The sequence below is a fragment of the Cydia amplana genome, chromosome 4, assembly GCF_948474715.1.
Source record: "Cydia amplana chromosome 4, ilCydAmpl1.1, whole genome shotgun sequence".
In the NCBI taxonomy this organism is placed as follows: Eukaryota; Metazoa; Arthropoda; class Insecta; order Lepidoptera; family Tortricidae; genus Cydia; species Cydia amplana.
In genome coordinates this window covers 8,005,847-8,027,933 of record NC_086072.1, presented here as the reverse complement: position 1 = coordinate 8,027,933, position 22,087 = coordinate 8,005,847, and the positions used below count along the sequence as shown (strand labels likewise).

Here is a 22,087-nt window from a genome sequence, read left to right as displayed (position 1 = left end):
CGAAAACAAACTGTTGCCAGAAAAGTGGGTTAGGTTAGATTAGAACTGCGACCTCACGAAAACAAACGGTTGCCAGAAAAGTGGGTTAGGTTAGGTTAAAACTGCGTCCCCCAAGAAAACGAACTGTTGTCTGAAAAGTGGGTTAGGTTAGAACTGCAACCCCCAAGAAAACGAACTGTTGCCAGAAAAGTGGGCTAGGTTAGGGTAGAACTGCAACCCCACGAAAACAAACTGTTGCCTGAAAGTTGGGTTAGGTTTGGTTAGAACTGCGACCCCCAAGAAAACGAACTATTGCCAGAAAAGTGGGTTAGGTTAGGTTAGAACTGCGACCTCACGAAAACAAACTGTTGCCAGAAAAGTGGGTTAGGTTAGGTTAAAACTGCGTCCCCCAAGAAAACGAACTGTTGTCTGAAAAGTGGGTTAGGTTAGGTTAGAACTGCAACCCCCAAGAAAACGAACTGTTGCCAGAAAAGTGGGTTAGGTTAGGTTAGAACTGCGACCCCACGAAAACAAACTGTTGCCTGAAAGGTGGGTTAGGTTAGGTTAGAACTGCGACCCCCAAGAAAACGAACTGTTGCCAGAAAAGTCGGTTAGGTTAGGTTAGAACTGCGACCTCACAAAACCAAACTGTTGCCAGAAAAGTGGGTTAGGTTAGGTTAAAACTGCGTCCCCCAAGAAAACGAACTGTTGTCTGAAAAGTGGGTTAGGTTAGGTTAGAACTGCAACCCCCAAGAAAATGAACTGTTGCCAGTAAAGTGGGTTAGGTTAGGTTAGAACTGCGACCCCACGAAAACAAACTGTTTCGGCCTTCGGCGACCAGCAAGCCGAAGCTGCGGAGGCGAGCATTTATTGTGCCTGCGCTTTGATACGCAAGGGCGAAGGGGCTGCTTTGCCCGTAGCGCCGGAGCAAATGCGGAGCACGAATCGATAAATTCGGAATTTTAAAAATGGGGATATTTAAAATAGGAGTTACGTGGAATCGGAATTCAAATTTTCGGAATAATGGCATTTCGGAATTCGTGATTTCAAAAATCGTAAATGTTAAATTCGGTGTTTATCACTATCGGATTTTTTATATTCGGAATTATGTGGTTCGGAATTTTAAAAAATCGTCTTTTTTGCTATTCGGAAATATACACTTTCGTGATTTTCATCGTTCGTAATTACGACAGTCGGAATTTTGATGGGTCGAGCATTTAAAAAACGGAATAATAAAATTCGATATTCTAAAATTCGGCATAAAATATTTCGGAATTATGTAGTGTACCCAATTGTGACATCTCTAAGTATATTGGTTACAAAGATATTAATGAATTTATTGTTTTTGGTTTTTATTTTTTTTCTTCCATATTCCGCTGTAGTAGGAGCCCATATTTGTATGACAGCTTTATTTATACCTCTTCTATCTACACTATTTTTTACAAGACCTAATTCCGTGGAAGATTGACTTTAAAGCCAATTAAAATTTTCGGTCAGGGCTGCCACTACCAATATCCGGGTTCACCCGGATATAATATTAACGCTGTATACACAGTATAGCACTTTTATGGGTGGTAAAAATAATCTTTATATGTTAATAAAAACCTACACATATGAAATAATAAGTTTTTTTAAAGATTTAGTAATTTATTAGCTATAGATAACTTACAAATTCTTCCTCTTTATAATTAGGGTAGATAATATTCACATTTTGGTCGTTAGCTGTATGACAGTCGACTACAAAGAGACGTATACACTTTTGGACCTCATTACCATGCAGTAAGGTGAAACACTGCTGTATATATCTGTTTTTAGTCGGCTCATCAGGTCGGGTCACGAAAAAATAGACAACAGCTCTCTTCTGTATTTAATTATAAATAAAGTTTTTAAATACAACATCACAATCATCAAAAATCAAAAATTTCTCCCAATAATTCTTTTTTAAGCCTTGGTGATCTAAACGGCGATTCCAAATCCACAGGCATCACCGGTATTCTTTTAAAATTCAGTATCTCTTCTAAGTCCATATCAGCATCTGAAACAAAAAATATATTGAAACGTACTGCCCTAAATTTAAATTCCAATTATTAAATGTTTAATAATTAAATTAAATAAAGTTAGGGTCAAGTACGAGTTGGAGTTGCACATTGAGGATCCGTGTCATCGTACACTGTATGACATGGTAAAATTTTTTTAGACCCTTCGTATGCGAACCCGACTCTCACTTGCCTGATAGGTACTTACTAAATCAGTTCTCGAAGCAGTGGGATCACATTTTCGTCCATATGAACTCGAAACCAGATATCCCCAAGAAAATGGCGTATAAACACTGACTTAATATAAAAGAAATAGACACACAAAGCAGAACAAAAACGTCAACAAATGTGGATCCCAATGACGTTTCGCACCATTTGCATTGATGATAAAAACGCTTACGTAAATTTTGAGTCAAGATAAATGTTTCGTACAGAAAAGAGCTTAATGTCGTAAGCATTAAGTGTCAAATTTGCAAACATAAGTACCAACACTGTTAAAAAATTTAGTCCGATGGCACTAAACGTAACGTATTTACGTCAAACAACGTCAAACGAGAATAATGAACGAATGGAGTCACTTTGGTACACTTTAATATGTATCTATTACAGGAAAACCAATTGAAGTAATAAATAAAACAAATTTAATTTAATCGAGAGCTCAAATAAAATTAATTCGTGGTTCAAATTCAAACAAATTAATTTTTTAATTCGTAAGTAGGTATACGTTCTTAAATACTAATTTGCTTGAAATAAATTCTACTTATTAAATAACTGTGTATTTAAGATTTACTCATAGCACGGGTGCACGGGGACATTTAGGTACTGATTGTATTTTTTTTATAAAGTCTACCTATACTTTACAAAAAAAATCCTGTGGTTGTCACTGTGTTCAGACAGGTTTAGCATTTACAGTTAGTCGATATAAGCCCTTATTGGTGGTGTATATGTCGGAAACAGGGAAATGGGCCGAACACACAAGTGCCGTTTTGCCTTGTTTAAAACTGCATCACCCCTATCTCTTGCTATAATTAAATAGCAGTCCACTTTGCACGTGGCATAGGTTTTCTTGGAAATCTTGAATTTAAACATAATATTATTCCTTATGAATTCCATATAAAAATATAAAAAAATATTGACCTCACATTGACTCATTAGATTTTTGTTCCTTGACATCCCTTGTTTGATACTAACAAATTAATTTATTCAAAACCATATAATTACCACCAGATTACATAAATTACGTAATGCTATCCAAAGAACTAACCGAAAGAAATACATTCCATCCTTTTTCCTTGTTTTATCATTGTTATTTTTACATATTTTAACGGCACATTTCGTAATTGTTGACAACTTCACATTTGAGCGTTTCAAACAAGACTAAACGAAAAAGTGATGCATGATCTGTTTTGACATTACTTTTGTGGGGCCATTTTTGGCGGCTGATTGGGTATCCAGTTATTTATATTATATCAATGCGTATAAATAAAAATACCGAAGTGCCAACCCTAGCGGCCGGATAACCCGGATATAGTGTTTCGATGATTACTTGAATGTTCCACGGAATTAGGTCTTGTAAAAAATAGGGTGGATAAAAGACATATAAATGAAGCTGTCATACAAATATGGGCTCCTACTACGGCGGAACATGGAAGAAAATAAAATGAAAACCAAAAACAATAAATTCATTAATATCTTTATAACCAATATACCTAGAGAAGTCACAATTGCCACTAAATTTGCGTCTTTGAATGGTTTATCCAATAGCACTAAACAACGGAAAGTTTACAAAATAATTTGCAAATTAATTGAAATTATTAACGTTTTTCGTAAAATCCGGGGGCCTAAAACACGATCTTCAAAAATGTATTACACAAAAACTATGCAAATTGGACACGCGGGAGTTTTAGTCTCGCATTTGTAATGATCTAAACTTCAGTAATTTGCAATAAAATGAGGATGTCACTTTTTTGGCTTCTATAAAACACTGTGAGCCGTAAGGACGTAACACTTCTGTTCTGGTTCACACTATTAGGTATTTCAAGGTTTTCAAGCGGGGTGGCTGTCGTTATACTTACAAGTAGCCTATTTAAAGAAAAAAATTTCAGATAAAAAATGTCTAATGTCAAATTGTTAATTTATATAACCTGAAGGTCTGAAAGAAAACAAATCTGTATGTGTAATTGTGTATGTATGTTCTTCGGCTTGCCTACTGAAAAGTTTTATGAATTTGATAGGTGGCTTGGCCGTAGCCATCCGCTGCAGTGGGACCTTTAGGTATTGGAATAACAATAACACAGATCAATTTCCAGGCGCATCACACAAATAACTTATACGAATTATGGATGTGAGTACCGTGTGTAGGTATTAAGTTGGGCTTAACTTAATCAGTATAATGACGTGGAAAATTAAATGCTTGTAGGTATTAAACTTACATAAACGAAGTCTTAAAGTTAAATTGCGTTAACCGAATGGCAAACCAATAAGTGCAAAGTTGGTTTTAGCATTAGGAGGTTTCCTTTCATCTCAAACGTAGATAGTTTAAAGTTTCGCGTGTAATAACTAAACATTGCGGCGTTTATATGGCGGCGCGGGAAACTATTATGTTTGGGTAGCAAACATATGACGAATACTAAATATAGCTATGTAGGATCTGAAGATAGGCTCATAGCCGATCCCAGAGTTTTCCCGCTTTGCCGAGGAAAGCGACTACGAATAGAATCCGCCGAGCAGGTTCCCGGCGTTCAATGTGTTAAGAAAAATTCAATAAATATAAAATTCAAACACTTAGGAAAAAAATAATTTAATTTTATGGGCACTGGAGGCCTTGGCCACATTAATTTCGGGTTTTAGGTATAATTTTTAAATTAAAACTGTTCAGAATACGATTTAGGAAATATTAAATTCTATTCTAAATTTATTTTACTTAATATTACGATTGAGTCAAGTCTAAATTGAGATCATTTATTTCATTTATATGAATTGTTTTACCTATTTACTATTTATGACATAAGTTTCTTTGCTTACTACATATTTTAATACGTTTGTAATACGTGTACGCGTAAACAAAGTATGTTAATGTGTATGTTTTTGTTATTTTTAATTAAGTATGTTCATTGGGAGACCTAGGTAAATTATTTAGTAATATGTTTACGTTTGCTGCGGATTAGTCTGTAGCGGTATTTTTCCAGTATGTAGTGAACACTATTGGGAGATAGCAGACCCACGAGATCCATCAAACTCATAATCTGTTATTACAATCAAAATACACCTCCATGACGTATATCTGGGTGAAAGTCATATTATGCCTTGAAAAGGTAAAAATAAAATCAGCTTATAAAAATTTTAGTCCGTCTAACTGACGTAGAAGGAAGGAACACGGTTTCGGTAGGTAAAATACTTGTGAATCAGACGTTTATAAATGAGCCGCGTCCTCAGTTAAGATATTTACGCATGAATCTAATTGGCACCATGAACTATTGATAGTAATGAATTGTATTCAGCAGAGCTGTTTAGTATGAAGAGTCGTGATCATCCTTGTTTCACCAATGGCTATTTAGCGGACATGATCCATTTTAAGTACGCGAGACAGCTGCGGTGTCTTGGGAGGACACTGGCGGTGGGAGGTGATTATGCACACCGCTGGCACGGGTTTAATTTAACACCATTTACTCGCGCCCACGGAGGAGATGCTCACCGTTTGACGGCCAATTATGACGGGAAGGATTCGCTAGCGAAACAGAGCACTTATACATACTTGAAGCAAATTCCCCTGTTACTTATCTCCCTGAAACGTAGGCGAGTTCTCTTTATTACATTAAGGAACTCGCTGAATACCCTCGGTAAAATATAACGATATGTGAGGTTCGAATACGAGGAAAAACGGTTTCTATACTTTTTATTGGCCAGATATGAAAGACGGAGTGCGATAATTGATCGAATCAACTATATGAAATCAGTTGAGTGAGCGTCCAAAACATATTGTATTGAATGATATTTTATTATTAGTACGAAGATACATTTTAAGAATATCGAGAGAAATAAATCGTTTGAAAGGACACATGAAGACCTAAGATAGGTAATATATATATACACGTAACTTACTTAAGTATCAATAGGGAGTGCATGCATGTTTTAAAAAGGTGGAGAAGAGAAGGAAACCAGCTCGTCAGAACCAGTGCGGTACCGCACCGACCGGACCCAGAGGCGTATTTACAAATTTGGCGCCCCGGGCCATTTTGATTTGCCGCCCCCCTGCATCAGTGACGATAAAGTATTTTATTTAGGAAAAAAACCTGCAACAAGTAAGTACCTTTGGGGTGTGAAATAAAAAAAAAACTAAACATTTACCATTGACTTACATAGGCATTTAGAGTCTGTACAGAAAGAGAAGAGTCGTGGAATGTACGGGGCCCAATACATTCCACGACTCTACTTTCCGCACAGAGTCTACATTGTTTTCCTATGTATAAATTGGTTGACAAAATCATCAATGACGCTGTCGTAATTTAAAACGTTGTGTCAGCTCAGCTTCTATATTAAGAAGAGCTAAGCTATTCAGGCGCTCTTCGCTGATGGGCCCGGCCACATGTCAGCGGTGCGACGACGCCGGCGCCGCGCGGCGCCGCAAACCGCTCTGTGGCGTCGCCCGCCGCACCGCAAAATTTAGCGGTGCGTCGCCGCGTGCGATGCCGCGCTGCATAGTAAAGAATAAAAATTCGACTACCAGTTGTTTGATCAGACATGAGTCCCTTCACACGTGTTCTGATCTTGCTGTTGTCGAGGTGATAGGTATTTTGCTTAAAAGTTCTTCAAAACACGGCACAGACATTCGAAAATAGTTATAAAATTTATTTTCAGTCATCTTCAACGCCTCGTATTTTCTTTTGAAATGATTTCCATCTTCATTCATTATACGAAGATATGGGTTCATCCAATTTTTTCTTTTCAATTGTTTTTTTATTTCTGCGCCTTCTTAACAACAGCAAGAGCAGAACACGTGTGATAGCGCTGGCGGTACACCGAATAATTCAATAAAATGCTGCAAGTGGTGTTAAAGGTATGAATATCGGTACGATTGATCTTTAGGACATTTGAAACAATTTGACCCGAAGCACCAACAAATAAAAAAAAACGAGATGAGTTATGACGTCATCTTTTTTTGTATAGAATAAAATAAAATGTTTAGAAACCTATCGTGTATTAATTTTTTTTTGTAAAATATACTTCAAATTACACCTAATATCCTCATATCCTAATAAAGCAATTTTGAAAATATTTACATTAAGTTTTTTTTTAATATCCTCATATTAGGTATAATTTGAGGTATTTATTTTACAAAAAAATATTGAACGGTATGTCTTGAAAATTAGTATTATTATAATAAAAAAAAAATACTCAAATGTAATGATGTGATATATTTTTGGAATCGGCTCAGAAATACCTTTCGTGTAATACCACTAGACCCCGGATTCTTGTCGCGATCACGTGACAAAAGGGTGATTTGGGGAGTAAATGTAACAGTACCTATTAATTAATACGGATTTATTAAGATAAGATAATACAAAAAAAAAAGATTAAAATGTCGACGTCGCTCTATTGTTAACGGACTCTCCGTAACAGATCAACAGTTGTTCTAAATGACTTGCGGTTAGGCTACGTCTTCTAGCAGAATATATCCACTTCAAAAAAGAAAAGCTTCTTTCCACTGGGACAGATGTTAACGGAGCATATTTGAAAAGTTTATTAGTTATCTTATAATTTAAGTATTATCTTGTTCTACCATTCCATTTACTCCCCAAATCACCCTTTTGTCACGTGATCGCGACAAGAATCCGGGGTCTAAATACCACACACGATAGGTTTCTGAACATTTTATTTTATTCTATACAAAAAAAGATGACGTCATAACTCATCTCGTTTTTAGGTTTCCGTAGCCAAATGGCAAAAAACGGAACCCTTATAGATTCGTCATGTCTGTCTGTCTGTCCGTCTGTCTGTCCGTCCGTATGTCACAGCCACTTTTCTCCGAAACTATAAGAACTATACTGTTGAAACTTGGTAAGTAGGTGTATTCTATGAACCGCATTAAGATTTTCACACAAAAAAAACAATAAATTTTTGGGGTTCCCCATACTTCGAACAAAAAAAAAACCCAAAAATTTTTTTTTCATCAAACCCATACGTGTGGGGTATCTATGGAAAGGTCTTCAAAAATGATATTGAGGTTTCTAATATCATTTTTTTCTAAACTGAATAGTTTGCGCGAGAGACACTTCCAAAGTGGTAAAATGTGTGTCCCCCCCCCTGTAACTTCTAAAATAAGAGAATAATAAAACTAAAAAAAAATATATGATGTACATTACCATGTAAACTTCCACCGAAAATTGGTTTGAACGAGATCTAGTAAGTAGTTTTTTTTAATACGTCATAAATCGCCTAAATACGGAACCCTTCATGGGCGAGTCCGACTCGCACTTGGCCGCTTTTTTTATTTGTTGGTGCTTCGGGTCAAATTGTTTCAAATGTCCTAAAGATCAATCGTACCGATTTTCATACCTTTAACACCATTTGCAGCGTTTTTTGGCGAACCGCTATCGCTATGAAGGGATCCATGTCTGATCAAACAACTGGTACTTAGTCGAATTTTATTTTTTAATATGCAGCGCGGCATCGCACGCGTCGCCGCACGGCACCGCTAAATTTTGCGGTGCGGCGGGCGACGCCGCAGAGCGGTTTGCGGCGCCGCAGATTTCTTATGATTAAGCTTAGTTGCCTTAAGCTCATTTTATTTTCGTAGGCGGTCAGAAAATGTTTTAATAAAACACATTCGTCTTGTAGGTCTACCGCGAGATCTAACGGGTATAGGTACTCTTTGAAGGTTTACGGCACTCCTTCTAACTTCTGCCTCAGACATTGTGTCTATTTTACCTAAGAATACAAAATTGGCCGTCACTACGTCGAATGACGTTTTGCGCTTCCTCAACTCGGCTAACAACTGATCACGCCGTACTAATACTTCTTGAACGAAAATGTTGCTTAATTTAGGTACTTGTTGGTAGATATTTTAAGCAATTGGTGGGGTTTGAAGCGTTCGTTTGTTTATTAATTTAAATGTAAATTAAAATATAATAAAATTAAATGTCAATTAAATATAATAATAAATATAGCTAAGTTTGATTATAAAAGGCACCCAGAAAAAGCCGCGAGGGGGCGGCTTCGCCGCCCCAACGCGGCCTGCCGCCCCGGGCCATGGCCCCCTTGGCCCTAGGGTAAATACGCCCCTGACCGGACCCAATCATTTGCTGCGTCCTGCAACACCGTCGACGCTGCTGTATGTGTCCCGTCTACACTACCTTACGAAGGTCGATGATATCGTAAAGTATGTGAAAGCAAAAACCGGATTCATCCTGAGGGTCGCGAAGTTGGAATCTCGACACAATGCGAATTTTAATTCGTTTGTGGTGACCGTTCCGACTGAACATCTAGCGACCTTCACCAAGGAGGAGTTTTGGCCGAAGGGTGTCAAGTTTCGGCGGTTCCGCGGCCGGTTCCCTGACACTGCGGGGTAGCGTAATGCATCGCAATCATAATGTGTTTTTAGTGTTTAGATATATTTTTATAATATGTATGCTAGTTTTAAGGTATTTATGTATGGGCCACTAGTTGCCTGAAATAAACGATTTCATTCATTCATATCTCGCTCGTGTGATAGACTCGTTCCTCTCTAATTATTTAATACAATAAGAAGAAGACTGGTAGCCTATCCTGCGAGGTACTGTCGCGTCGCTAAGCTTGACATAATATGTTATTTTGATAAATCGAGCGCAATAAGTCAAAACGCATCATCTAATACGAGTAGTTATAGTTTAAAAAAAAAACGGCCAAGTGCGAGTCGGACTCGCCCATGAAGGGTTCCGTATTTAGGGGATTTATGACGTATTAAAAAAACTACTTACTAGATCTTGTTCAAACCAATTTTCGGTGGAAGTTTGTATGGTTTGTATGTACATCATATATTTTTTTTAGTTTTATCATTCTCTTATTTTAGAAGTTACAGGGGGACACACACACACACACACACACACACACACACATTTTACCACTTTGAAAGTGTCTCTCGCGCAAACTATTCAGTTTAGAAAAAAATGATATTAGAAACCTCAATATCATTTTTGAAGACCTATCCATAGATACCCCACACGTAAGGGTTTGATGAAAAAAAATTTTTTGAGTTTCAGTTCTAAGAATGGGGAACACCCAAAAAAATTTTTTTTTCTATTTTTGTGTGAAAATCTTAATGCGGTTCACAGAATACATCTACTTACCAAGTTTCAACAGTATAGTTCTTATAGTTTCGGAAAAAAGTGGCTGTCACATACGGACGGACAGACGGACAGACAGACCGACATGACGAATCTATAAGGGTTCCGTTTTTTGCCATTTGGCTACGGAACCATAAAAATCGGCATAATTAAATCAATTGAGTTGTAGCGAAGGAGCCGGTTTTCAGTTTGCAGTCATAAACTTAAAGCTAAATCTTAACTAAGTAGGAAACTAAAAAGTTCGCTGCCAAGAACATAAGCGAAGTTACCATAAGGAGGTATAGGTTTACGGCAATCACGCATATTCAGCTGAACTGATTTGACTTAATTTTGGAAAAATAATAAGTGAATTACATGAAACCTAAATAACATGATTTCATACATATGATTATTTTTATCCCGAGAACTGTTCTCTAAAGGCGTAAAGCGTGATATTGATTAAAAGACTTCCATGCTGGTAATGGTTAATTAAAGGACTAAAATCATAGGTAAGGACGAAGCTCAGGGACACGTACTTACGGAACATGAATCGAAACTTTTCAATGCACAAGGTCGCATCTCTGAAAATGGATGCAAACAAACGTGGTTTTCAATCAATGTTTGAGTTGCCTTCTCAAATACGAAACGGGAGCTATCACTTGAGCAACGTAAACCTAATCATCGAAAACCAACAGTCAGTCGTGTCGGTACGGCGGCCATATCCAGTCGTAGTCACGGCGATGTGTTTGACTTAACGTTTTGCTCTCCTGTTGTGATTCCTACTGCTGGATGGTCACTGTTCTGTCCCAGTTTTCAGATTTAATTAAACACAATAGTTAGTGCTAGCGGTTCGCCAAAAAACGCTGCAAATGGTGTTAAGGTATGAAAATCGGTACGATTGATCTTTAGGACATATGATACAATTTGACCCGAAGCACCAACAAATAAAAAAACTCTTGTTTTCAAGAACGCGTGGAGGTAAAGTTTATCTTTTTCGGTACTTATACTTTCATAGTGTATGAATATCAATTACCTACTTAATTTTTTTTCTACCCAGTTGAAGTCCTCAGCGCCCCACTCGCACTTGGCCGTATTTTTGGCACTTTACTAATTCCTGCGTAGCACGTCCGTAATGTTATATTTTTAACAAGTACAGCACTCTAAAATAAATAGGTACAACAACGTTATATCGTCGGGTGACAAGCAAAAGTCACTAACTAACACCATTGAAATTATTTGACAATAAACCGTGTTACAAGTGTAATAAAGTGCATTGTTACTTTAATTTTTTGATAGTACTTATACTTTGTTTTTTTTTAGGATTAGAAATTTGGTAAACAATCTTGATGTGTCTTTTAATTGAAAAACACATTTTAAAAATAAGTTACGGTAAATATGTAACAATTATGAATCTAATACGATCTTTTATAGTCTTCTGCTTTCATAAGTAATAGTTATTGATTTTTAAAAGGTGTTTTTCAATTAAAAGACACATCAAGATTGTTTACCAAATTTCTAATCCTAAAAAAAACGAAGTATAGTGACTTTTGCTTGTCACCCGACGATATAATGTTTTACAAACTTTCGAAACTATGATACGTACACTTTGACCCGCGAATGTGATTTTTAATTTAGTATTTAATGACAGCCGAAATTTAATAATAGGTACAGTTCAAAGCGGGAAGGAATTTTAATATATTCTATTAGAAATCAAGCAGGTATTTTAATAATTTGTAACTGTCTAAGGGCCGGTACAGACGGATTGCAACCCGACTGCAACTAGTATCAGCGTGCAGTCCTCATACAAATTGCAGTCGGGTTGCAGTCCGTCTGTATCGGCCCTAAGGAATTTGCATCTGATTGTTTCGTTTATCTCATAAAGCAAATCGTTTCTGTACCTGTTTTTTATTTTCAGGATAACTGGCCTTTAAGACAGTTCACGGAAAGGCAAATATTGCAAGAAAGAAACAAAAATTACGTCCTTATAAGTTTTACGTTTCGTACTATCAAAATGGACAAAGCGGCGACAACAATAGGTATCAAATGCATGAAAAAAATATGAAAGTTTCTAAGTGCCTCAGTATCCGCGGTAGGCGAGTCGCTGGCTCTGTCATAGTACCACGACCCCCTTGCATACAAATCAGACCAGTCAGTGGCTGACTTTGAATAAAACTTTTTGAAATTAACTTTGATCGCATTTTAATGCGCGCTCGCGCGGCGGCACTGCGTGTCGTCGAGGTGCCTCGGACATTAAGATTACTTGTGACCGAGGCACGCCTCTCGTTTACCTAGTTTAGAAATCAATTTAAAAGTTAAGTTCAGTGGGCGATTTAATCTCTCTTTTCTTACAACGTTATTTACTATTTCATACAAATCTATTCTATAAAATGGCTTTTCGTGTAGAAAAAGAACAGATAGGTAGACATTCTTTTACCAATTTTTTCGTAGGTGTCCTAAATGTTTCGATTATTCATGCTTATGAAAGGAACATAGAAACCGACGTAAGTAAATGTAACCTAATTAATATTTTTTCAAAGCTTTTTAATTTCACGAAAACTTATTCATGGTAAATATTTCATTAAATTAAATACGAATATGCCGTTCGCGCCCTCGCTGCGCTGCGTAGGTACACGTTTGTTTAATAATTATTAATTTAATAATTAATTCATTTAATTATAATTGATTAATAAGTCATCGTGCGGGCGGTGGTTAATCTGGACAGAACTTAAGCCAAATTAACCTCATGCAGATATTAATTTGCTACTTACGCCGCCACCAACGTGATACGTCTCAGCACCATAAGTTCCATGGGTAGCGAGTGCCCGTATGCATCAGGCTGCGGGCAGGAAGGACGATCGTTGGTATGATTACCGATCCTGTGAGAACATGAGTATTTTTATGCTTTGAATAACCAAATTAATTGGAAATATACATTCACATAAAGCAATGTTACCTATGTGTTAGATAAACTGAAATTTCCTACCAATGACCACACAGCGTTGAGCCATATTATATCAGTCTGCCTACCCACCTCATAGGCCTGTTGTAAACGTCCGGTGTTTTGGCCGGATAATTGTCCGGTTTAGGCGACGATGTCTTGTATTCTTGGGTGCAGCCGTCGGTAGCCACATACAAAACTAGACGTAGTTGCGTAACACGGTCCGTTGTGCGGCAAAAACACCGGACATCTAAAACCGGAATAATGGCACCAATTATGAAACATTTAAAAGAAAATTTGTAGCATTTTTGATATTTCACTGACTTGTAAAATTTATATTTCTTTGCGCGTTAAAAATCCTATTCTTCTTTTATCTTTTATTGTGTTTAATGCAAGAAACTGTAGTTGGTTGCAACATAATTAACAAATTAAAATAATATGGACCACGAGTCAAACCGTGGATCCGGCAGACCTCGTCGGCGATGGCGGGATAACTTAGGGCCCGATTCGGATTTTGAAATAGACATCTACTAGATATCTTTTAGACATCACTAAGATACGATAACGATATGTTTAACATCTAACCTGTCAAAGGGTCTAGCCGCAATCCTATAGTAAAACTGCCCCTGGCTAAAGTGTATACCTTTCTTAGGTGCGTTTATTTGTCTTATTATAAGATATCGTTTTACCAAATTTCAAGGCTAGAATCCCCTTGGTTTGGCTAAAAAAAAATTTTTTTTTTATCGTTTTTATTTTTTGTAGCTAAACTAGTGGTTCGATTGTTTTGAAATTTGGATGTTAATTGCATCTAATATTAGTGTATTAAAAAAAATCCAGGTTGTAACTTATTTATAAAGGCTTAAAAAAATATTTTTAATTTTTTTAACTGTTTTTTTTTAATACTTGTGAGATAGCGACAACCTCAATTTTTTGTTATTTAATGCAGAATATACTATTGCATAAAATATATTTTTTGTAAAAAAATCCATTTGGTTTGGAGCAGCAAGGTAAAAATGTCTTACTAATGCATACAGGCCGTCCTTCTTACGTACTTTAGGGTGGTTCACGTTTGTATGGAAAAAATTGTAACTTTATCTCAACTACAAGGGGGTGCTCAACCACTTTGAAAATTTTCAACGTTGTATGAAATCCAAAACTAAATAATTTTTTATTTTTTTTATTTTTATATACTTAAAGTTACAAAACTTGGTGTACATTATCAGCATAATAAGTGTAACCAAATAAGGGGGTGCCGCTTCTTCTAGCTAGAGTTTGATTTTTTCCCATACAAACGTGAACCACCCTAAAGTACGTAAGGACGGCCTGTATGTATTAGTAAGACCTTTTTACCTTGCTGCTCCAAATGGATTTTTTTACAAAAAATATATTTTATGCAATAGTATATTCTGCATTAAATAACAAAAAATTGAGGTTGTCCCTATCTCACAAGTATTAAAAAAAAAGTTAAAAAAATTAAAAATATTTTTTTAAGCCTTTATAAACAAGTTACAACCTTGATTTTTTTTTTGGAAATATACTAATATTAGATGCAATTAACATCCAAATTTCAAAACAATCGAACCACTAGTTTAGCTACAAAAAAATTAAAACGATTAAAAAAAAATTTTTTTTAGCCAAACCAAGGGGATTCTAGCCTTGAAATTTGGTAAAACGATATCTTATAATAAGACAAATAAACGCACCTAAGAAAGGTATACACTTCAGCCAGGGGCAGTTTCACTATAGGATTGCGGCTAGACCCTTTGACATTTCTGCGATTCTGGAGATACTCTTGAACAATTTCCACAAGATATGACTTAAGCCCTTGCTACACGGTCGCCGACGAGCCTTCAGACGCGTGGCCTTGGTCCGTCCCGGACCGTGTAGACAGTTGTTTCCAACAAAATTTGACCAAAACTGACCAAGGTCATTAGAGATCCAATTCACATCTAATAGATATCTAACACTATGTAACGTAAAAGTGACATTGGTTGCTTGAATTGAGCTGCAAAAGAGAACTAGTTGAAATCTAAACAATAACGTATCTAGAATGGATCTAGAGTACGTGTCGTCTCTTGTGAATAACTTGAAGTTCGAATACGGCTGTTAGACTTCTTTTTGAGCGACTGGCCAGATATAGCTCAAAACTGGGTTGAATGGAAGAGGGGGGAGGCCTTTGCCCAGCAGTGGGACACAATAGGCTCACAATAATAAAAAAACAATATGGCCCAATTTCTTTTAAAACAGACCAAACTTAACGAACCAACGAACTGTCATCACTATTACTTTTTTTATGGTAAAATGTTGCCAGTGTTTAAAAATTAATGTTCTATTCTTATTTTACAGGATTTGTGGTTACGTTTTATTATTGTTGCAACGTCCTTTATAAAACTGGAAGGGTACCATGATAGATGTCATCTCCATAGATTTTATAACCTAAAAATGCCAAATGTCACAAAATTGTATTGCATTGGCATCTATCTACATCGTACCCTTCCAGTTTGAAAAATATTATAATTATATGGGTGTTTACCATAACAGTGACAATTGACCTTCATCGCGAATCTTACCACAAATAAGTATTAGTTAAAACCTTGTAGAAATGGGGTGAAACTAATATTATGTACTTACGTCAATAGGTATATGACCTGAGAAACCTTCACGGCGACTTGTTTACCCCTACTTACCTACTTGATATTGCGTACTTCGTAATAAAATGTGTTGGAATATGACTATAATTACCTAATCTCCTGTGTTGACAACGAGGTCTAGTTTGGAGGGTTTGAGCTGTGCCGGGAACTCTCCCAAATACGGAGTATGGCGAATGCCGAATGAAGGCGCCGGAGCCGTCCTCTTGTGCACCATCAACTTTGTGAAAACAAAATATAACATTATAATAAAGTAAAGACGAGGAGCGAATTAAATAATCATTTATCAGTTTCATATAAGTAAGTCACGTAAACCTATAACAAGCAAAAAAGAGAATCTACAGGCCAGCCACTGAACTACGAACCTAGAGTACATTATTATGATAATAAAGACAAAATCATAACTAGCAAAAGGCGAAAACATCAACACACGAGCGATCGATCATATGTGTGGCTCGTCTCAGAACAAATATTTATTACTCGTCATGGATTTGTAATAGAGCTTACTAAGTGTGCCAATGAAAGAGTCATTATTATTTAGTCTTGTAAACTTTTTGTATTTTAATAGATCGGATTATAATTTCAGTAATATATGTCGGTTTTACACAAAGAGTTCAGCGGCAAATTAACAAAACCTGAGTTGTGATATGAATGATATGATACATTCAATGTGCACATATATCTTTGTCAATAGCATATAATTCGATAGAATCAATACACTGTTTTTATTCTCGTAAGATTTTCTTTTAAAACCAAAGTCGTAAAATGATTCAATCCCTTCTTTTATGAAAACCCTACAAAACATTTACATAAACATTGCATCACTATTCGCGGTTTTATCGTTTCCGAGGGTTCATCTTATAAACATAGGTAAGCAATGGAAATTACCTTTTTTTGGCAGTAGTTGTTGGGCGGAGGGACGTCGGGCGGTGGCAGAGGCTGGAACGGGTGGCCGAAAGAATAGGCTGGTTGATTCTTTTGAGAGTAACTGAAGTTGGGATCGTGTGCCCCAGGCCCGGGTATAGAACCAGCAGCAAGGTTTCTTGCTACATTGCCCAAGGAATATGCTGGGGGTTTTCTGTAAAAATGTAGAATAAGTTACAATTGTAATTATTGGGGAAGTTTGTCGGGGAGGAAATTATTTAAAGAAGGTTTTTTCTTTCTATTTATTAAATGTCGCGTTTACCACCAGTCGAATTAAAAAAAAAAAGAGAATACTATGTAGATGTTGTAAGCTATTTATAACTTGATTAATATATAGGTAGCTAAGTTTAAAGTGAAAGTTGTAAATGTAAACATACTTGACCGGTACATTAGGCCAGTACATATTAGGCGGGCACGTCCACATGTCCCACGGCTCGTACCGGGGCCGTGCCGGCGGCTGGCACGTGTACGCCGGCGCGCGCTTGTAGCGCACGTTACCCGGTGTGTACGCACCCGGGCCCGGCTTGCTTGTGCGGTCGCATAAAGGCTCCAGTTTTGAACCCACAACTCCACCGGGGATTTTTGACGTACCTGTTATTCAAGATAAATTATGTTTTGCGATATATATGTCCCCGTAAGATTGTGAACCCGTTAGTTTATATAATCTAACGTAGGTTAGGTTAGGTTAGATAATAATCTCCCTACCGTCAGTTTATAATATAACTAGCGAGATTATAATCTGACGAGTGTTTACAATTTTACGGTGACATATACATTTTAAGAAGCCCAAGTCTAAAGCAAACTAACTAAAGCCTGACTAATAAGATATGATCATTGTCAAGAGGGCGCTATTATTTTCATTTATAGGGTGACAGTTCTGTATAGTATGAAAAACATGGTTCCAGTGAAATTCTGCAACATGGCGCGTGATCGTATATTCCTAGTCAGGCTTTAATTTTTAATACAAAGATAAAAGTTGCGTAGAAAAATAAGCAAGTAAATTTTACGATTTATCGTGACGTTTTTCCTTTATTCTTTTCAAGAAACAAATAGTTCGTTGGATAACAAAGCTAACAAATTTAGATTTCCACGAAAACGCGTATCTAACAGACAACTTTGTTCAAATTTCGTAAACGGATAATTAAGTAAAGCGATGACAGTTGTTTAAGGGCGTAACATTTTGCCCTCTTTTTCTCTTTATACTTTTATTTAAAAGGAAAATCTTTTCAACCGAGAGTTCGAAGCCGAGAAACCTGTAGAAATAAGTAAACTTTTGCGTAATTTTGATAATGAAGAAGGTGCGCGTTCTGTAAGTAATAATATAATTTTATTCATCTGTGATCTGATAATACTTGCCCTGTAATCGCATACATTTAGTTTCGCTTTGACTAAAGTGTACGTACCTACTAATTCTAATATATTTAAAATAAAAAGATAAAAAAAAATATATTCGTGACGATCACAAAACATTTAAAACGGACATGTACAGACAACAACAGCAAGAAAAAAAAAGAAATCAATAAGTGTGCATCGCGAAATGGACCCAACTCAACATAATACTATACATTTATAATTTCCAACAAGAACTACATTTTTTAAATTTGAGAATTGGACTCCAATTATTGGAGAATTTGATATTGAAGGTTACCTTTTTTGGTATATCCTCGTACGTTGATAACTGGTGCGTTAGGACGGGCGGCGGGCTTGATCATGATGGCCGGCATTGCCAGTCCGAACGAATATGCTGGCCCGCGCTTGATGTGCCCGTATCCTTTTCCACCTGTAGTGACCAATAAATATAATTTAAACATTCACAAAACTTTTCTCCTTCCCACTCTTTGGGGTTAGGAAAAATTCCCAATCCTTTGGGATTTTTATGTTTCAACACTTTCAACTAGGTAAGCTTAATGTTAATGTAGAACATCACTTTACTGTAGTAAATGGTAGACAAGGTCAGCTAATGTGAGAAACGTTTGTCAATTTTCTATGAAAAACGTCTGAAATAAGGGAGGGGCAACATTCCAAAGTTGAATTAGTTACTAGGTCAAGTGAGGTATCGTAGGAAAATGCATGACATGCATTTTTTTTAACAAATTTCAGTGAAAACGTTTAGAGAGGGTATAGGTACCATCTCCGAACCTCAATCTCCCCTTATATCTCCGAAGTTTACCGAGAAATGATTTATTTCAAATTAATGTCGATGAGGTAAAAAGGAGCAGTAAGAAAAACCAGTAGGTAATTATCTTACAAAACAGCTCGGGCACCTCATATTGTTGCGGGCCGGGCGCGCCGTCTCCAGAGCCGGGCCCTCGCCGCTCGGTGGGCTTAGCTGGCAATTGCTTCACTAGCTTTGCCCTACACTCCCAGCTCAAGGGCATTCCAAATTATTTGATAAAAGTTACGATAATAATACAATGAGAAAACAACAAGAACAAAATTATTTTCGAAATAATATTACAGTAAACTGACAAACAAAATTGACAATTGTATTTTTTTCAAAATTGACAAAGTTTTATAGTTAATACTTATATAGCAAAGAGGACCAATCGCTAATTTAGCTTACTAAGCCCCCATTCCCACGATAGTTTTTTCAACGCGCGTTAATAAAGCGCTTGAATCCGCCTGCACTCTAAAATTCGATTTAACGACCAAGGCTTAAAGTCGAAAATCCAACAACGCTTGATAAAAAGCGCCACCGCTGTCGTGTGAATACATACATGGTTATCCATTTGTGTCATTCAAACGTTTTTTTAACGCGCGTTGAAAAAGCTCCCGTGTGAATGGGGGCTTAGTCTGTGCGGAAAGAGAAGAGTCGTGGAATGTATGGGGCTCAATACATTCCACGACTCTTCTCTTTCCGCACAGACTCTAGCATGATATAATAATATACTCCGCCTGGTACTCTCTTCCGACTTGACCTTAACCACGTGACTGACACAAGCCTACGGGCCAGATTCGGATTTTGAACTAGACATCTACTTATTAGATGTCTATTACGACATCACGAAGATACGACAACGATATGTTTAAGATCTTGCCTGTCAAATTTGATATAATTTGTGCGATTCTGGAGATACTCTTGAACGATTTCCACAAGATATTATTACGATATTTTAACGTAAAAGTGACATTTGATACCCGAATTGAACTGCAAAAGAGAACTAGTTAAAATCTAAACTACAACGTATCTAGCACATATCGTATCGTTCTCTAGTCTAGAACGGATCTTGTTTTCCGAATACCGCGGTTTGTCATCATGCGACAGCGCTATATGATAATATGCGATAGCGCTATATAAAGTGGCAATGTTATTGTGACGTAAGCTTGTGTCACTCTGGTAAGAGAAGACCATGTTTTATTAGACTATGGACTCTAGCTTAGTTCGAGGCTTTGACATAAATGTATGTTTTGATATTTGTAATATACTGTAATAAACGATGTAAACAAACCAATTTACCTTTAATGTTCCCTACTGTAATACTGTGTAGGTAGTATGGTCTCAACGGAAGATCAGCGCTGGAAGTCGCCAGCAACATGCTGAAGTGAGACCATTTCGTGGCACCTTCTCCTTTTTTATGTTTCTCTGCTTGTGTAATTTTCTTTTTTGTGTTCTCACGAATAGAAATATTTCTATTCTATTCTATTCTATTTCTAATACTATACAATAAAAAACCGTTTTCCGTACTTCACACAAGTTTTTACTTAAACTCCTTGGTGACCAATACATGGCCCCATGGTTTTCCTGATCTAAATATGTTGGCTTTCCTAAAATGACACTGTCAGTAGCGTTAATAGTATAATACGAATACGAGTATGTATTATGTTATGTTTAATACGTTTTCTGTGAGACGTTGGAATAAAATCTCGCTGTTAGTTTTAAGACTAAATAAATGTTACACAAAATTACAATTCGCTTCGTACCTATCAAATGAAACGCGTACCTAGTCTCAAATTAATCGTTTTTCCCTTGCGCACCTGCAGTCTAGGTAATTTCTCTAAATAGCTTATCTAGATGCGATTTGTCTTTTATGTTTATTGAGCAGCTGGCGCTTTCCTTTCACAGCCAACTTGGAACCTTGGATCTTTACACGCCGTCGGCGACATTTCGCTTCGACTGCAAAGTAATGCGTGCTTCATGGAGAAGATAAAATACATACAGATAAGGTAGGACCTTAATTAACATACTTATGTGTTGAAAGAGTTACTTTGTTAGGCTACTTTAATAACCACTACGCAAGAAAGGTTTAGTAAGGGTATTGGGAAATTTTGGGATACTGTACTGATTAATCAATTAGGTTAGGTATCCCGCTATTAAATGCTAATATCTGGGTGACCGAGCTTCGCTCGGAAAACATATAAAATCTCAAAAATTAGCGTTTTGTCAGAGATAAGACCTAGCTAGATCGATTTTTCGCCCCCGAAAACCCCCATATACCAAATTTCATCGAAATCGTTAGAGCCGTTTCCGAGATCGCCGAAATATATATATATATATATATATATATATAAATAAATAAATAAATAAATATGCAAGAATTGCTCGTTTAAAGGTATTAGATAGATTTTGGCTTTGACGGCCAAACCCATATAAAAGTCAAAAATGTCTGGTATTCGTTTTCGTTACTGCTATGTGATATAAATAAGTGCCGAACGTGCAATTAAGCAATGCCTCTTTTAACAGCAGACTCTTAACTGTGTACAATATAATAAAACGATTGCTTTAAAAATAAGTTTCACGTGTGGGATACTTCGTTTTTAAGTGATAAATGGAAATAAATGCGTCTTGGACACCTCTTGATACCTAAAAACCAAGAAAATAGACGAAATGTAACGAAAAGCAATAGTGCAAATAAAAACTGGAGGAGTATTTCAACGGCGGAGGAAATTGAGCTGCACCGGATATCGTCGCACCGGAACGACGTGCGACGGAGCAATGGCTTCCGGTCGAGGTGGGCGTTCATTATTCCTCCATTCTCTCACATTTCAATTTTATATTAAGTTGTTTGTTTTAAATCGTATATCATTACGTAGTTTCCTGTTCGGTCTGATTAATTGCAATTCCGTGTTGTTTAATGGTGCCGTTCAATATTATTATTAATTGAACTGAAATAAGAGCGGTAAAGTCAGTTTATTATGAAAATTGCCATCTTTGCCCCATAAAGTTGTATACAAATCACACAAACTCGTCCATGTCTTCTGTCATAGAGCCACTATTACATAAAGGTGTTCTACGCATACGATGTTAGAATACTTTTGGCCGTG

The 22,087-nt window shown here is 36.7% G+C and overlaps 1 protein-coding gene and 1 long non-coding RNA gene across 2 annotated transcripts; both read right to left on the bottom strand.

The window, feature by feature from the left end:
• Positions 1-279: 279 nt before the first annotated feature.
• Positions 280-745, bottom strand: LOC134647602 (uncharacterized). Its single transcript, XR_010096838.1, has 3 exons — positions 629-745; positions 460-571; positions 280-401 (listed from the first exon to the last, which is right to left on the bottom strand). It is a non-coding gene; the product is annotated as an uncharacterized LOC134647602 (long non-coding RNA).
• A 12,329-nt stretch (positions 746-13,074) lies between these two features.
• On the bottom strand, positions 13,075-19,278 carry LOC134663202 (ciliary microtubule associated protein 1B-like). Its single transcript, XM_063519587.1, has 6 exons — positions 19,074-19,278; positions 18,474-18,605; positions 17,203-17,416; positions 16,790-16,979; positions 15,996-16,121; positions 13,075-13,191 (listed from the first exon to the last, which is right to left on the bottom strand). The coding sequence occupies exons 1-5, from the start codon at positions 19,201-19,203 to the stop codon at positions 15,996-15,998; spliced, it is 792 nt and encodes a 263-aa protein (XP_063375657.1). The 5' UTR covers positions 19,204-19,278; the 3' UTR covers positions 13,075-13,191.
• Between the last annotated feature and the right edge of the window lie 2,809 nt (positions 19,279-22,087).

Bases quoted from the DNA above. Each gene is read 5' to 3' on its own strand.
- LOC134663202 (XM_063519587.1), bottom strand. From the start codon at position 19,203: ATGCCCTTGAGCTGGGAGTGTAGGGCAAAGCTAGTGAAGCAATTGCCA. The intron at 18,606-19,073 runs GTAAGATAATTA...TGGTCACTACAG, and splicing joins TGAGGTGCCCGAGCTGTTTT to GTGGAAAAGGATACGGGCAC. The intron at 16,122-16,789 runs GTAATTTCCATT...GTTTTCACAAAG, and splicing joins ACAACTACTGCCAAAAAAAG to TTGATGGTGCACAAGAGGAC.